Genomic DNA, 17,602 nt, shown 5'->3' with positions numbered 1-17,602 from the left:
AATAAAAAAGGGAACTTGGCCAGTGTGTGAAGGAGAACTGTGCCTTGGTGCATGCCACCCGAGACTCAAAGTTTTTCAGTATCATTTCCGTTCTACAATTTGTATGTCTGGGAGTACTATGGGTAGCATAGGAGCTGTAAATTAGTCTATGGTCATCTGGTTTTCAGAAAACCTGGGCTTAAATGTACATTCTGTTACAGAATTCTGTGTTATCTCAGCTAATCATTTCATGTCCCCTTATGCTCTGTTTCCTCATCTCTAAACTGGAAAAGGAAATATTTTCTCCAAAGGTGACCTTCATATATGTATTTTAAAACCAAGAGGCAAATCAATGGGTCTGTGAGTATGTACTTATAAGATTGTCAGTGTAAAGCATTATAAAGCAGCAAAATATGGCTGGCTGCTCACTTTCATTTATTTAACCAGAAGGAAAACTAACATGTAGTATTGGTGGAAAAAAAAGTGTAAGATCATGGGAGCATCCACCCTAAAAATTTAAGAGATCATTTTGGATATTCATAGATAGAAAATAGTTCAGACAACCATGTAAAGGTAAGAAAGGGGGATTAATTGTGCTAGTTATGGTCACTAACCACAGTGTGAAGTACACCCAGTAGTTTTTCAAATCTCTTTGTCTTGGACCTTGAGTAACTGCTTGTGTGCAGAACAGCAGTGACAACAGATCAGAATTCTCTGCTAAATTCTGTTGCTTTTAGCTCTTTATACCCGCTTTGTGCAGGTATAAATGCACAAAGCCAAAGGCAGTGGAGAATGTAATCTAGTGTCGGAAACTAATTTCAGTGTGGCTCCTACCCAGAGAACACATTTGATTGTTATTATTTTCTGCTGATTCTGTTGGAAATTTTGATACTATAATCTCATAACTTTGACTCTAGGGCCCTCCTCTTACACTTTCTTTTTCCTTCTAGTTATTCAAAGCAGAGCCTTTAGAAAAAACTTCTTTTTTATTCTCTATAAATTTTTCAGCATGTTTCCTTTGGTTTTGTAACTGTCAATAAGATTATAGAAAGCATCCTCCTATTCTTCTTTAATCAGAACTCTGCCAAGTCTGATGTTAACTAGGATATTTCCCTTTCTTTCTAGCTGAATTGGAAATAAAACTTACTTCTTTTAGCTCACTTTTTTTCTTAAGCTCTTCCAACAGCAAGAATTCCCCGTCAGAGTCCTTATTTCCCACTGCCTATTCACATGTAGTGTCAGAGTTACAAATATCAAGTCTTACTCATGTTTAATTTTTTACTGTATAATGACAACTTTTGTTGAACATCTTTTTCTCTTTTCTTTTTACATGATATTGCAGGAGTACTTTATAAAACATTTAGCTATATTTTCCCAAACTTTATGTCCCATAAAATTGTGGAACCATCATCAGGTTGAAGACTGCCTGCTGAAATTTGTGCTACACTCTGATCCTCCTTATCATCATCTGAATGCTGTAAATATTGAGACACAGAGTTTTAAAAGATAATGATGAAATTCAGTGCAGCAGACACAGATATGCTGCATCAAGTGTTAATGATGCCTTAGTAGCTCTACTTGAATTTTTCAAATAAAACAGCTGTTTGTAGTGCTGTGTGTTTTAAATCCTTGTATTAAGGAAGTGATCTTAACTATTCTTACCTTGTAACAGTAAGGGGGGAGCAAATAGTCTTCTATGTATTCCAATTGTCATCCTATTCTGAAGTACAGTTTAATTAAGAATTATGTTTAAGTAAAGGATAAATAGAGACAGCACATTTATGCTTGAATTCAGATGTATGATTGGGTGTATTGTGGTAGATGCTAAGCACAAACACAATTCAGATACCTTACAAATTCATACCACAGTCACTTTCAGTGAACACTTCACATACTTCGTAAGTGCTTCAAGCTGTGATAGAGTTCTGCTTTTTTACAAGGGAAAGTGGAAAACAACAGAGTGGGAAATACAGTCTTTCCCCAGACAGCACAGTGTGACAAGAAAGTGATAGTTGAAGGATGGAGGAACCAAAACGGTTCCTCCAGGAATGGGAGGCAAAACCAGACTGAGTACCAAGATAGAGCCTTTTTTTTCCTCCCAAAATAGCTCATATTAGGGTTTTTTTCAGTTGGACAGACATAAAGTTCAAGGGTTTTAGTATTTTTAATATATATTTTATAGATACATTTTTGATATATATTTTACTTTCTAGGTCACTCAGCTGGAACAAAATTCCACTTTATAATGTTCTAACTCTTCATTTAGTAACTCAAACAACCTAACGAATGCCTTAATCTTTTCCTAATGTGATGGGCCTGTGAGTTCTGCCTGTTCAATTTTCTATTTAATTTTCCAGGTTAACCTTTTATTTAAAGGAGTCAATAAACATTTTAACTGAGTTAAATAATTACATGGTATTTAAGAAATCATTTCAGATTTCTGGAATGCCCTTCAGTTCCCAGAAATCCATTCTTTATATGCTGTTACAGATATCCTGGCAAAAAAAAAAAAAACCAACAAAAAAACCCCCACAGACCCTAGAGAACAGTTAGTTTAAAAGACACATGTTATGCATTTTAATGTTCTTGTTTGTTTTATACCAGCTCAACCTGGTGAAAAGATTTTTTTCATCCAGACTTTGTCCCTTTCCTTCCCAAAAATTTTCCATTATGTTTTTAGCTTTTACAGGTTAAAACTCGATGAATTTTCTGTATACAGGGTAGCGGATTTATTATTATTAATCCTCACTGAGGGAGAAGCAGCAAAGCATTTCAGCTCATGCACTGAATGGACGCTTCTTGTTATTCTCTGCCAAACAGAGGTAAATGGCTTCTGGTAGGTCTGATGACTTCTCCATCTCCTTTCTGGCTATGTACAGTTCACTGAAAGGGTTCTGACATCTTTCTTGTTACTCAGACTCAGTTGCATTAGTTATGCCAAATCATCATTTCTATACATGCAAAGACTTTAATTCTCCCTTTGCTTCCTGAACCAGTACTCCACACAAATCCTGGAATTCCTTAAGTTTAATGAACATCCCTCTTCTCATTTCCTAGAACATTTTTGTTACTGCTTTCCTAGGAGCTGATTTCAGTCTTCACTTGAAAATGGAGTTGTTATAAAATGGCCATGTTGACAGATGGCATAAATGGCATAGCTAATCAAATCTGCTCCTGTGTTTTAACAGCAACAGGGAATTATCATCATGCTGCTAAATGAAGGTCTTAAAAATGCAGTCAGTAAAGTGGGTGGTGCACTGAAATGACAGTTTCCAGAATTCTAGCTCAATGACGCAGCAATGATAGTAGTTGCTATGGCTGACATCTCATTGGCATACGCCTCAAAGGAAGTTCACAAGCAGGTTGACTTGGAACCTATCATTCCTGATAAAGCTGCTTTCTGATAATATTGTTTGGACTCACCATTGCATCAGTAGAAAATGTTAAATAAACAATGCCCAGGGTTTAATGTATTTTTCTTTAAGTTAGGGTCATCTGAAGAATGTCTTGCATGTTTGGAAGACCCATTCCAAGTCCTTGCATGTTGAATTCAACTTTTGGTGGTTAATTCCTGGGGAAAGTCAGCCCCAGCAATGTTACTTGCCACCATATTTCAGTAGTTTCTCAGAAAAGGATTAAGAACTGTAAATGAGTGTGCCTTTGGAGCCTTTAAATTTGACACCATTTAGACACAAGGTAATTTTTTTTAATAAAAGGCCATTAATCGTACTGGGTCTAAGTACATTTGGGTTTGAGTTAGTGTGGATATGTAACTGCAGCAATTGCCTCTGTTGTAGGAATTTATGGAGTAGCTTGATGTCATGTCTAAGTGTTGGCTTGATTGTCTGATGTACAGAATATCCTCAAACCCATCAGATTTTAGCCAGAACAGTAAGACTAAAATGAAATGTGTTTGTGAGTATTCATTACATCTGAAAATTAGATCAATTCTCCTTCAAGATGGGCACAGAAGTTGCTAATGAAGCTCTTCAAACTTTAGAGAAAAGTAGGTGAGACTGAGACTTCAAAAAAAATATGTTCTATTCATACCTGGAATGTTATGTTATCATTTCTTTCTGCTTAGTAAGGTCCTCCTTGTCTCAAATAGTCAGGGAGACAGACTACCACAAAGGTGGAGAGGCAGCACTGAGCTCCCAGTGTAGCACTGATTCACCCACCCTTCAGCAGGGAAAAACTCATTATGGTGGCTTTGTTCCATTGCATTGGGAAGGAGGCCTCTGTACTTCTCTGGATTTCATTTCTAGTTTGGGCATCTGTTTTTCTTCACTGCAGTAGGTTTTTGGAAAAGTCAGTTGCTATAGAGTGAGTGATAATTTATACCTGTTAGGGATGGGTTTGGGTTTTTTTTGTAACATTGCAAACAGTGGAATGTGGATCAGTGCAAGTACAAGAGTCAACATTTTCTCAAAATCTTTTGCCAAAGACATTGTAGATTCTGCCCCGAATAATTCTGTGGAAAAGTTTATTATCCCAAGCGTGTTGTTAATGTTGTTTACATCCTCTTGTAACATCCTCTCCTACTGTAGAATGATTCCACTGTTCCATTCTTCCAAATGCACCTGTTTACCTTGCTTGAAGTAGGATAGTACTTAGTATGTCTTGGCATCTTTCAGTTCATTAAGAACAAAAAATTACCACATAAATATAGCTAACTGTAACAGTGGCCTTATTTGCTTGTCTAGTCTTAATAAAAGACTGAGAAAGTTTTTTTTGCTGTAAGCCAGGTAAGTTATGACCGTGGGTGCCAAATGACATCAACCTGTCTCATAAAAAAATAGAACAGGAAATGAATGCAGAAACCAAAAACAAACAAAAAACACCCCCAAACCCAACCCTAACTGGGGAGGTTCTCTTTCAAAGTCGAACATCATGGTTTAGTTATTTGCTTGCCATTTTAATAATGCTTTCTGTTTGTAATGCTACTGTTGTCTAGGAAACCCTAAGTTACTGTGTGAACACTGATAACACTCATGACATAGGGATTGCCAGGGGGATCATTAAAGTGCTGCAAGTTGCTTTAAAATTTCTTCGCTACCTCTTGCAAATAAGAAAAGGTATTGCAAGCATGTTATTAGCCTCACCTAATTTGATAAGACATATGCATGCAGCTTCAGTTTTCTGCAGCTAGCGAGGAGGTAGAAGCAGTTGTACAGTATTCTCTAATTGCTATGAAGGCTGTTCAGAGGTTGTTTTCTGAATCTGTGAACGCTGATCACATCGTTCTATGTGTATCTTGCTATCTCAGATCACCTTGCCTGGTAAAAGCAGTGACTGGTTCACTGCACCTTTGTGGGATTAAATTTTCCTGGCTAAGAAGGAACAAGACGGAAATAATTAAACCCATTTACATCCATATGGCTGACATCAAACTTTAAAATGCTATGGCTCAGTCCAGTCTTAAGATTAATTAACCAGTGGAATGGAGACATTCTGATTTAAGAACTATAAATTTAAAAAAAACTAAAATAAAACCTCATTAATTGAAACACCTTTCACTGAAGTGGATTATGTGATTGACTCCTATTGCAAGCAACAGCTTGTTGAGCAAAAGCAACACCATGTAAATCATACGGATTTTTAAATAAATCTTATCATTTACTTACTCACTGTCATTCTCTTCTTTTCCTCTCGTTCCTTTCTTGTTCATATTTCCCTTCTAATTCCATCTGGACAACTTCTATTTCATCGTTTAAAGATGCTCCAGTGGATTTGACCGTCACCGGCAAGATTGGGTAGACAGCGGCTGCCCTGAAGAGGTATGTGAGTAGCTTACATCCTCGGCCCATCAGAGGCCATTTATATACCTGCAATGCTTTTGATTAAATTCTTCAGATTATGAAGCGTAGTTTCAAGGCCAAAGACATGCTATATTTATCTTTATCATTCAGTGGAAATGCTGTAAGGCGTAATAAAGAAAAATAGGCTGAGCAATTTCACTCTCCATTTGGGGGAATAAAATGGACACAAAGTAAAAATCTTACCTCTTAGAAAATACTTTAAATAAAAAATAAATATACCAGAAAGCCTGCCCCAAAACAATGCCCCTGCACTGGTTTTCTCTTAGATCTCTGACGTTTGCCTGAAAAGGGGAAGAAACTGTGATGGTCCTTATCTCAGAAAACCCTCTGACAGAATAGTCTCAGGTGAAAAACAGACATTGCATTTTGATTATGAAATCTGGTCAAATAAATTAGTACAGAAGAAATTACATAGATGAACTCAGATTAAAAAAAAAAAAAAGAAAGAAAAAAGCAAGGCCTTTGGATTTCCTGTCATGGAGGGGCAGTGAGATAGCAAGAAAGATATCTGACTGTAGTAGTGATAGACTGTCAAACGGACTATGGGCCTCCTCTAAAAGAGTTATTTGGGGTACTCCTGGACCAGAACAGTTTATTTTCAAGACACATATATAAGCATCTTACTGTCAGTTCTTTCCCAGCATCTTCCCTTTAGAAAGTTTTTTAGTTTGGGGTTTGGGTTTTTTGGTTGGGTTTTTTTGGTTGCTTTTTGTTGTTTGTTTTTTTTTTTTATTTGGGGATTGTGGTAATAGGAACAAATTAATTTATGACACTTTTAATCTCCTGTTGGCCATAAAAAAGCAGTTACTTTTCCTTTTTGGCTGAAAGGGCTAAATTCTGTCATGAGTTCCAGCACCATTGCCCTTCTGAAGTATAACGTCAGGTGAAACAGAGGGCAAAACATAGTCCCAAGTGTCTAGTTAGAAAAGCACATTTGGTTTAATTCTCAGTAGAAGCAGAGAGTCGTAACGATACGAATCCAGTCTGATGGAAGAAATTTTTTTCTTGTAACTGTAATTGCAAAATAACTGCATCCTACATACTGCCTTGTTACACAGCCTTGAAGCTTCAACTTTGCAGTTTGTAATCTGCTGATTTAAGAATGGAATTTCTATGAGATGTATTGTCTTGGGGGGACAACTTCCTCAAGAACATAAAATAAAAAGTCAGTGAGAATATGTGTTGTTATGGTGCGCAACTTTTGTGTTGCCTTAATCCAGGTTGTAATTAGCTAGGACTCATATGTACCTGTAGATGAAGTTATCCAAAAACTGTTCTCTGTAGGACAGTAGCATCGCGTTCTGCTTCTCCCTTCTTCTTTCAACACAATTAGTATTCCAAGGCTTAATATGTGGTCTGAGGGGGAAATATCGGTGCACTAAATGTATATGAGAAACTAATAGTTTTATTTACACAGTTTCAGGCTACTTGAGTGCTGCTCACAGTCCAGCTTTCAGGCTCTCTGGAGTGGAAGCAACAGCTTACTTAGCATCTTCCAGAATGATGCCTGACTTGACTGCTGGAGTTCAATGAAGGATCAATAATTAGCACACAGAGGTTAATTTTAGATGTATTCATTCAAGAGGATGAATAATGATGATTCTTATAATAATGTTTCCTTCTTTGTAATATAGATTTTGAGCTAAATTTTGATTAAATTGCATCAGTGAAATTAACAGTGGTTTTCAAACTAAAATATGAAGAAATCTAAAGAATAATTATACCACAGGTAATGATTTTTTTTTAATGTAATACATTGTTTCTGATAAAGTAAAGGACAATAAAATATCCACGCATATTAAATGAAAGACAACATCCACTGGGTTTTGACAGCCAGATCTCAATAAAATGAAGAGACTTTTTGGGATTCCACTTCTCATTAAAATGATTGGAGACAGCAGGAGTTACAGGCAGGGTCCCATATTTGCTGCTAGGTAAATGGATGTATTTTCCTATGCAAAACATAAAAGAAAATATTCATTACACTGGCAGAATTTTAAAAGTGTCCAGAAATTTAAAGAAATACTCAAAATTTATATAAAAATATTTGCCCATGAAAACAGAACTTACATTATTATATCATGGTGAATATTATTTATGGTGTGCTAATAAAACATAATCATGTTTTATTTATATTTATTTTATATTTTATAATACTAATATTCAAAGCTAATTATGGTTATATGCATGTATAATATGTGAAATTTTAATATTATATAAACTGAAAAGGCTTAATAGGCATATAGTGAAGGTTGCTTTATAGTGTGTTACATAAATATTCTATAGGCTGAATAAATTCACACATGTTACATTTATATGCATATTCCTCTGTAATAATTGCATGTATAGCCTAATTAAATGCTCTAGTTAACTACGTATTATGCACTATGAAAGGCTACAATTTAATTCCCATGTATCTTTTTTTTTAACGTGTGTTATGGCACCCAGACCAATGGCAGTGAACATTCACAATAGAAAAGTGAAAATCTGAATGGTAATTTTAGGTATTAAAACCTGATTGGGGGAAATAATGTTTGACATTCAGGGATGACTTTGAAGCCTTGTCTTAGACTACTGAGAGTTGTAAGTTTTGCAGCTAAATGAAAAATATATGTTGCTGAATGCTGTGTAGACCACTTCAAAAGGGAGGGGGGTGGGGGGGTGGAAGCTCTGGAAATTCCTTGATTTACGGTTTCCATTTTCATTCTTTTTATCCTGACAGCTTGTCCATGCTTAAATACTTTACTCAGTTATAGTCTCCACTGAGAATTAATTTTCTCCTTTGTTTTTCTTGTTTCCCAACAGTCAAAAGATAAGATTTGTGAGAAAAATACAGGCTCAACTGAAGCACCTCCATACTCCACCACCACCCTTCTGCCAACCACCACAAAGTTCAGAGTTTTAACAACCACCAAAGGATCCACCCCTTCCCACCTGCCAACTAGCCTGCCCACAGAAGGTGAACTGTGTATACTGCATTATTCTGTAGTCCAAATATGTCATTTACAAGTCCACATGAAATTTAATTCTTTTAAGTATGTGCTTATGTTGACCTTTTCTCTACAAGGCAGCCAAGGCAATATCTGCTACTGGTTTTAAATTGCAACTCGCTGTCGCAACAATAAGGTGCAAAAGGGAGGAGCACAGGAGCACAGGCAAGCCAGGCAGACTTCTGGAGGACTTGTGGTTACAATAAGTTTTTCTTGTTCCTGTAACCATCAGGCCATAGTCCAAAACCTGTTGAAATTGTAGGGGAGAGCCCTGCTAAAGCTAGTGAACAAACTCCCATCACAGACTTAATAAATTTTTAATCTCTTTAGGTATTCTATTTAGCCAGGTGAAAATTAGAGATAACCCAAATTAAAAACCTCGTTGAAATCTGCCTGTTTACTTTTTTTCAGTCAGTTGACACTGTTCTTTTCAGATGGTGCTCACTGTTGTGAAATAGTTTCTATAGGCTTCTTAACCAAATTGACTGGGTAAGTGATGGTCTGTCAGTTCTCATCCTTGTCCCACTGGCTGCTTGAATCTTGCCTTTCTGTCGTTGAGATATCCTGCTTCCCTGCTTCTGGAGAAAATTCAGCTGGGTAGAAAAAGCTAGCTCAGATTAATCAAATAGCATCTATAAAATGGGAGAGGGAGCTGGGGAGAATTTTCTATTGGAATTGTATGTTAACACAAGAAAAGGTACCAGGTACAGGCAGATTTTTTAAGCAACCTGTGACAGGAAAATCTGAGCTGAAGGCATTTCAAGGTGAGGATCTACTAATAAGAAAGGTTGGTTTTGTTTGCAGCAAGAGAAGTTTAGAAACTTTCAATACAGGATTTGGACTGCATTAACAGCATTATTCCCTGGCATTTTGTTCATTAAAGCTCACAACAAGAGGAATATGGAAATAAAAGTGATTTAAAACTGGTAGACTTTTTCATGATTCTTAGAAGAGGAATTAAGTCATTTTTACATGTTATTGTCATATGTTGGTTCATATAGTCCTTAATATGATCAAATGCTCAAGCTATGTATGAATATGTAACATAATTAATTATTTGTGTTATGAGACAGACTCTAGTATCCTTATCAACAAGTATTTTGAATCCTTCTTTACACTGTAACACTCTTATGTTATTTAGTAGTAAGGAAGTAAAGCATGGCTCAGTGTAAGTAAGAACACTACAATCAAATTCTCACTGAGTACCTAATTGTTTTCTAATTGTTGGATTTCTCTGAAATTAGAAAGTCATTCCCACAATAACTCATGACTTAGAAAAATGCATTTTCCTTTAACTAAATTTTGAATTTCCTTTACAGATGACACCAAGATAGCACTGCACTTAAAAGATAATGGAGGTAAGAGATTATCTTTCTGTCTGTAAATAATGTCAGTAGTTTGTCAAATTATACCCCACTGAACTTCCTTAATCGAAATCAGATTGTAGAAATAGTTTTTACTAGACTACCAAGGGACTTCAGCCTTCCACATCTGTGTGGAAGAGCAGCGGGACAAATAAGCTTTGTAACTGCTTAATAAATTAAACATTTACAGCTCTCTTTATAAAATTTTAATAAAACAGCAGGTTTTATTAACTTCCAATTATGGACATATTAAGTAAATTTTTAACTGTATTAATACAATTAACTGTATTGTAATAATACGGTAGCATTTAACTGTATTAAGAGAGGATATGGTGCTAGTTCTAAGTAATAATATTGTGCTGTAAATGCATTCATACTAGTGAATTATTACATGATGTTTTGTTAATAACCATATCAATTTCATATCTGTGTCTCTGTACTAACAGAGACCCTGTATTTCTGCATGCACATTCCCCGTGCGAGTTAATAAGATCACCTTGTCTCACCGTTAAAGCCTCTGTTAAATGAGGCTCTGCAGGGGACTACTTTTGTCGTCATCTTCTTTGTGGGTTCAAGGGCTGAGACCTGATGTTTGCTCCTTCTCCCTTTGAAGCTGATGAGAATTTTGCTACTAGTTATAATAGGACTGGGTCATTAGATGTAGGCTGTGTCTGTATTCACTGCCATCGTGGAGTTTGCTGAGGGGAAAGGAAAGATTTGGGTTGATTTCTCTGGTCTATCAAAGCAGAGGATGATTTGCTGAGCCCATTGAAATAAATTGTATTTCCACTGATATAAAGGGAAATATTATTGGCTCTGACGGCCTTTCCTCCAGGCAGGGAGCACCAAGCCTCCCTCAGGCACAGGGGAACTGGCAGACAAGCATGGCAGCAGGCACAGGCAGGGCACAGGGTGAGTCCAGCAGCTCAGGGGCAGTAGCCGGGGTCAGCCCCAGTCTAGTGACCACCGGCTGAGCCTGCAGTGATGAGGCAGGCCCGGGGGCAAAGCAGGACCCAGGTCAACAAGGCAAGGCTGCAAATGGCGAGGGAGCTGGCTATGCACAGCAGCCAGCAGTGCAGCTCAGTCAAGGACCAAAGGAAGCAGCTCCCATCAGCAGTTCCAGAGAAGGTGAGATAATGAACCAGGTCCATACAGGGAGTCCAGCCAGCAGCAAAAGGAGACGGGGCCACTTATAGTCTACAACACAGCACCAAGGTCCATCCAAGGGGACATGGCCCATGACAGGACTGGAGACAAACTCCTTCAGCATAGATCGAAGGTTGGTGCAGGAGACAAGGTCATAGATCAGAGATGGGGCTGACTACAGGTTTACCTACAACATAGCTTAGGCTTGGGCTTGAGCTTAATGGAGTCCCTGAGCCCGTGAGCAGAGGTCCCAGGTGCAGTGGGTCAGGACAGCTGAGGCATAGTGGTTTCTCAAGGCCCTCACATAGAATTATTCAAGTTTTGAAAAACAGCAGTTGTATGTATTTCAGTAACGTTCAGCCATTATTTTTGCCTTCCCTCAAATTAGGAATCTGCTCGCTCCACAGGAGGCAGTTGCCACCCCCTTCCTTGCCAGTCACTCCTCTGTCATTTTGCTGTCACTAACCACAGCACAGCTTGTCACATGCTGTGCTGGGCATTGAATTGTCCATTTGTTGGCAGTGTTATTGTTTGACATGGTTTTGACACTTAAGTGATCCTTGGAATAAGATCATCTATAATCTCAGGGTGGTACTTTAGGCATTTTGTCTGCGGGAACGTCCCTGTACCTTTCTTTCTCATTCTTCTTGAAATAAAATTGCTTTTAATTTTGTTCTAAAAAGTGCTTCAGTGCTCTTAAAGTTCAATAGACAAGGTGAATCAATCAGCGCTTCACTTGTCCCATTTCATGTCTGCTCTGTACATAAGGTATGTTCCCAGATGAGCTGCGCCCACACTCTGCCCCACATACCATTGCTCCATTGCAGGTGGCTGGCCTGGGACCAGGCAGCAGTCTGTCATGAGCATCTCATAAACAGCTCAAAATAGTATGCTGTTATATAAAAAATAATTCAAAAGGTGGCCTAATTTCAACAGGATTGTTTTTTCACTTGTCTACTCCTTGCCCAAAATCTGAAAAAAAACCCAAACCCACCCTGTGAAAGCAAACAAAATGTTGCACACTAGAACAAGTAAGTGATGGCTGTGGCCTACTTGGTAGAATGAGGTGGTAGGGTTTGTAGCACCGCTTATCTTAAATATAGAAAGTCCATTTCCACGGAGAATGCTGCCGAACTTTAGGAGGAGAAACTGATACCTGATGTGATTATTCATTTTTCTTGAGCTGTTTCTTTTGTTCTTGAAATTGGGAAAAAAAAGAAACTGACTTCAAACAACAATGAAGCAAAGCAACACACCAGGTTTTCTCATTCACACAGTAAACGTAGCTTTTAATCTGAAAAGTTCTTTTTGATGAATCTTCAATTATGCATTGAATTTTCCAGTGACCCCAAGATTAGGCTCAGATAAAACCTTTGCAACCACAGGCACATTCTTTGATTCTCTATGTTTTGTCAGCTTTTCATAAAGAGTAGATTATTTCAGGTCATGAATACAGGGTCTTTACTTTCTCACACTAGATCCTTTAAAACTCTAATGAAAGGGAACCTTTTATAACAGAAAGCCAAAGCTATATTCGATCAGTGATCAGCTATGGCTTGATGTGTTCTCGGATGATAGCAGTCAGTGTCTGGTTAGGTACAACAAAAGGATTCCAGAAAAATCCTGCATCTCACATCTGTCTGAAACTTTTGAAACCAAATGTTATAAAGCAGCAACTAAATTCAAATTAAACTTCAGGTTCAGGTCAAACTGCTTTGACTTTTTAATTATATGAGAAAATCACTTGCAAGTTAGTGCTGTAATTTGCCCACAACTTTTTGTGGCATATTTTAACATAAATTCCACATTTGCTTGTTTCTGTTTCTTCTGCCTTCCTTCTTCCTTCATGGCACATGACAGATGCCTAATACATGCATGCCAAACCATTTTAAAATACATCTGGCATGCCATTACAATTTTTGTTAAATCTTAATTCTTTTCAAAATGACAAGCATTTTGTAAGTTTCAAGATATGTCCATCACTACAAATGTATATTTTTGTTATTAATTGCAGATTCTGTTGGATTCTGTTGAGGTTTTTTTTTCATTTGTTTTATAACAAAGTACAGCTGACTAAACAGTTTTATAGCCTAATTTTTCATAAAAATTGTAATTGCCAGTGGCTATACAGTAATGCAGTATTTTCTTGAGACTTGAGAATTCTTTGGTGGATGATTTAGGTGATTGGCCAGCACATTTAGACATTTTATTTGACCTTTTTAGACACTTTGTTGTGATGATTTGTTTGCAATGAGTCCCTCTTAGTCCTTCAGCTTTATAACTCAAAAGAAAAGTGTATGTGTGTTGGACAGTAAGTGTCAGAGAAGCTGCTACACTTCTCATTCATCAAGATGTACAGAAACTGCTGTTGCACAAAAGGAAAGCTGTGCAAAAAAAAACCATCTAGCTGAGGGAGAAAGCTGTTTTACTTATTTGTGAGTAAGTCCATCCCAGCATAGGAAATGTCTGTGTACTGCTACTTTCACTCTGTAGTGGACTTTTTCAAAGGTGGTCTAGATATAAACATTAGTGATGTACAGGATTAACGTTAGTGCTATGCAGAGCTTAATTTGATCTTGATAGATTAGGAAACTCTGTAAGAAATGACCAAAATGCAGACCAAGTTCTGCATTCATAAAAAGAATAATTTTATATACCTAATATACAGTGATAAATTTACCCAAGGCTGGTTTTTGTTGTTTTGTTTTGTTGGTTTTTTTTTTTTGGGGGGGTGGGTTTTTTTCTTTTTTTTTTGTTTGTTTGTTTCTTTTTTGTCTTAATAGTCCCCTATGCCTGGAAACTAGCTCCCATTAGCCATCTGTCTTCTTAATTTCCCTTGAAAATTGGAGTCTGAGCTCTTCCTACCATAGGAATTCTTGACAAGTTATGGAAGACTCAGTCCTGTTTATTTTGTGTATCCTGAACTCCAGCTGCAACATGTTAAACAATACTTCATGCCTGCCAATAATAATCTCATTTATTTATTTCTAATGTGTTAATCTTCTAAATAATCCAGAAAATGAGACCTATTTCAACAAAGAGACAAGCCAAGCCTTTAAGGAAAAACATAATTTTGACTTAACAAAAATTACTATGACCACACAGTACAAAACAACTATATCGGTTTAACAAGACACTACATGTTAGCTGAGTCCTCTCCAATTTTGAAGTAAAACACGTTAAAGCAAACAATGCTAAACCTAGCCTTTGTGGTGTTTTAAACATATTTTAAAATGAACGTGTATGATCTCCACACAGTATGGCTTTGTTTTATCATCAGATCTTGGCCTAGCCACAGCAAAGGGTGTTCCAGAGGCTTCATCGCAGCTGGTGCTAGCCAGGGAGCCACAAGCTCTCCTTTTGGGCCTTTCTTATAGCCAGTGGCAAGCAATAGGCAAGAGGAATTCGTTAAGGTCACCCTTAAAGAAGTGCCCAAAGTGAGCTAAGTTACTATATAGGGCTGCCTGTTGCTGTCAGCCAAAGAGAAGAATCTAAATGATGTGCTAAGGGTGGACATCTTACTTCTAGGTGCCTATGCCTAAGGTTTCATTACATTAATTGTCTTCAGGGTGTCCTAGTTAATCTGTTGTGTTTCAGTTCCTGTCCAGAAACCTGGCAGGCCAAGATTCAGACCTCTTCTTCCACTCTTCTCTCATGAAAAAGGGAGGATTTAAGGTTTTAACCATTATTGCAAAAATCCTGTTGAGATTAGGTTATGGATTATGTAATTATACATTTACTTCTGTATGTTCCACTTACAAAACTGCTGATGTTCCCCTAAAATAACAATGTTCATACAATTTTAGACAAGCAAGGATTTCCTTGTAGACAACTTGTCATAGTTTATCTATGCTGTACTGTATGCTGTGCTTGTGCAAAAAAAAAGAGTATCAAGGAGCAGCTCTGGAATGTTTCCAGTAGTGATAGAAATAGAAGGAAAAAAGAAAAGTGTCAGAACACAAAGATAAGAAAATAAAGGCTGATGGATAGAAATGTGTTTAATAGGATAGGAATATGAAGAAAGATAGTTTCAAGAAGAACAATTAGCCACCTTGATAATCAAATAAACCAGAAAGAGCCTTGTAAACAGAGTTTATTTGATTTATTATTTTTTTTTCTTATATTTAGGTAGGGAGATAATTTCAAAAGGAACAAATAAAATATAACTCAAATAAGACAGCATGTCTTCCCATATATTGTTTTTCACACTGTAGATTACAAGCTAGGTAATGCTGACACATCTCCACATTTTATTCTGTTTCTCCATGAATATTTCCAAGCTGTTCCTCCTCTATCATTTCTCAGCAATTTCTTCTCAGCACTAGTTAGAGACAGGTATCAAGACGTATTGGACATCTCTCTTGTTTTCTTCAGTATGATCAAAGCATGATCAAAGCTGAACTTTAGACCCCAAGCAATTTGCTAAATGCTGCTTACTGCTTTGTGCAGGTTTGGCTGTAACACTCAGGATAGGAAAGCATTATCCTTAGAAAAATTGTTGGATCTACCATAGTATGTTGCTGTAAGAGACATGAAATTATGTGCCCAGCATTAATTCATGTTCTTCCTGCTCAGGAAATCTTGTGACTTAAGGAAAGCCTATACAGCCTTGCTAGTGTTCAGTATGAAACTACATCAGTGCCTGCAGGCAGTTATCTCGTTGAAATGGAGCCTTCCAAAGCCAAGAACATAAGCTTGGAAAAGCAACACCCTCTGATATAAGTATTCCCATCTTCCTTGTGCATCAGACACAGAAAGAATCATATTCTGCATAGTATATACAGTGGTCAATGGGCTGCACGCATGTTTTTTAAAGCAAATACAAATGAAAATTGCTGAACTCATCCATTCTGGGTAGAAAATAGAATCATGGATTAATAATCTTTATTCTTAGGACACTTAAATTTGTAGCATAAGGAAATTCTGTTATTTTCTGTTTGTTTCATGGTACTTTAGATTGTGCTTAAATGTTACTTAGAACAAGGCGTTTGTGTCTTTTCCAGAATTTCTTGCATCTCTGCTGCATCCCAGTTTTGCTGCCGTTATCTTATTGCAGCTATGATCACAAAACATGTAAAAAACACCAACCCAGTCTCCAGAAAGTCAATCAAATCACGGCAGAGGTTTTCCAAAGTAACAGCACTGGAATGTATCCCCTAGAAAGCAAACACCACTTTCTGTCTTTAGTGGTTTTACGTCATATTAGGCATTATAGCACATTACGTTAAAGAAGCATAATGTTAATGGTTAAAACAGTTTAGCTAAACCAGAACAACTATGTGTAGACACTTTGATTTCTACTGAAGTCTTAACTTATACCAGTTCAGTTTCTCTTTGGTTTTCTAAGCCAGATATAAAATTATATATAGTATCTATTTTTACAGTTGTCATGACTTTGCTGTAAAGGCACATTTTTGTTTAACACGTACAATTTCTGGTCTTTGTACCAGCTCAAAGGGTTAATGTGAAAACCACATGTAGATCTACACTGAGATCTATGGAGGGCTAAATGTGATAGACTAGATAAACTTTTTAAGACAAGGCTGCGTTACTTAATGTTTTATCTTATCATCTGTTGCTGTCACAGTGCTGTGGCAGTGTGACAACTAGGGCACACAAAGCTCCTGTGATCTGTCTTTTCAACTACCTGTCCTACATGGAGTTACCCCAGCAGCTGCAGCCAGTAGTGCCCTGCAATCTCCTCTACATTGCTCACTCTTATTTAGTGTGAGATGGGTCGCTGTGATGGATGGGAAAAATAGAGGTCAAGTTGAAAGACTAATATCCTTGTACATTTTGCATTGAAGTACCTGGAGTTGTTCTGCCCCCGAAAGGGGGGGCGGGGGGTAGAGTTTGTGTGTGTGTGAGTTTAGTAACTGCCAGCATCGCACAGCTTTAGAGAATAATAGCCTGCTTGACCTGATGGTCTTGTGTTTGCTTTCAGTAGGGTTAGGAGGAGTCAATGGGCTGACTAATTGAAATTCTTCTAATCTGGCAACTTTATGCTCTTCTGGTTTTAGCAACAGTCAGCTGCCTTGCCAAGCCAAATGGCATGATACAATAGAGTACAATATTGAGCTTCATGATGGCCACTGCTTGATGCTTGCATTGTAAGCTTACCACGGCCTCAAGCAACTCAAACTAAAATCAATACTGATGACAACTGTTGTAGTGTTAGGTGATATTTTAGAGCAGAAGAATGAAAGACCTTAGCTAACATGTTTAGAGTGCTGTCATCCTATAAACAGAGGGATTTGATTTTTGTGCACTGTCATCCATTTACTGTACTAAGCAGTTGATCAGT

General features: G+C 37.3%; 1 protein-coding gene across 1 annotated transcript in view; it reads left to right on the top strand.

Moving 5' to 3' along the window:
- PLXDC2 (plexin domain containing 2) overlaps window positions 1-17,602 on the top strand; it is a 271,382-nt gene that overhangs the window by 234,862 nt on the left and 18,918 nt on the right. Inside the window, exons 10-12 of the mRNA XM_055709000.1 lie at window positions 5,696-5,756; window positions 8,604-8,757; window positions 10,108-10,146. Coding sequence (XP_055564975.1) covers window positions 5,696-5,756; window positions 8,604-8,757; window positions 10,108-10,146 — 254 coding nt within the window. The remainder of the gene's footprint in view (window positions 1-5,695; window positions 5,757-8,603; window positions 8,758-10,107; window positions 10,147-17,602) is intronic.

Source organism: Falco cherrug, chromosome 4, assembly GCF_023634085.1.
Source record: "Falco cherrug isolate bFalChe1 chromosome 4, bFalChe1.pri, whole genome shotgun sequence".
Classification (NCBI taxonomy): domain Eukaryota; kingdom Metazoa; phylum Chordata; class Aves; order Falconiformes; family Falconidae; genus Falco; species Falco cherrug.
This window is presented reverse-complemented; position numbering and strand designations above follow the sequence as displayed.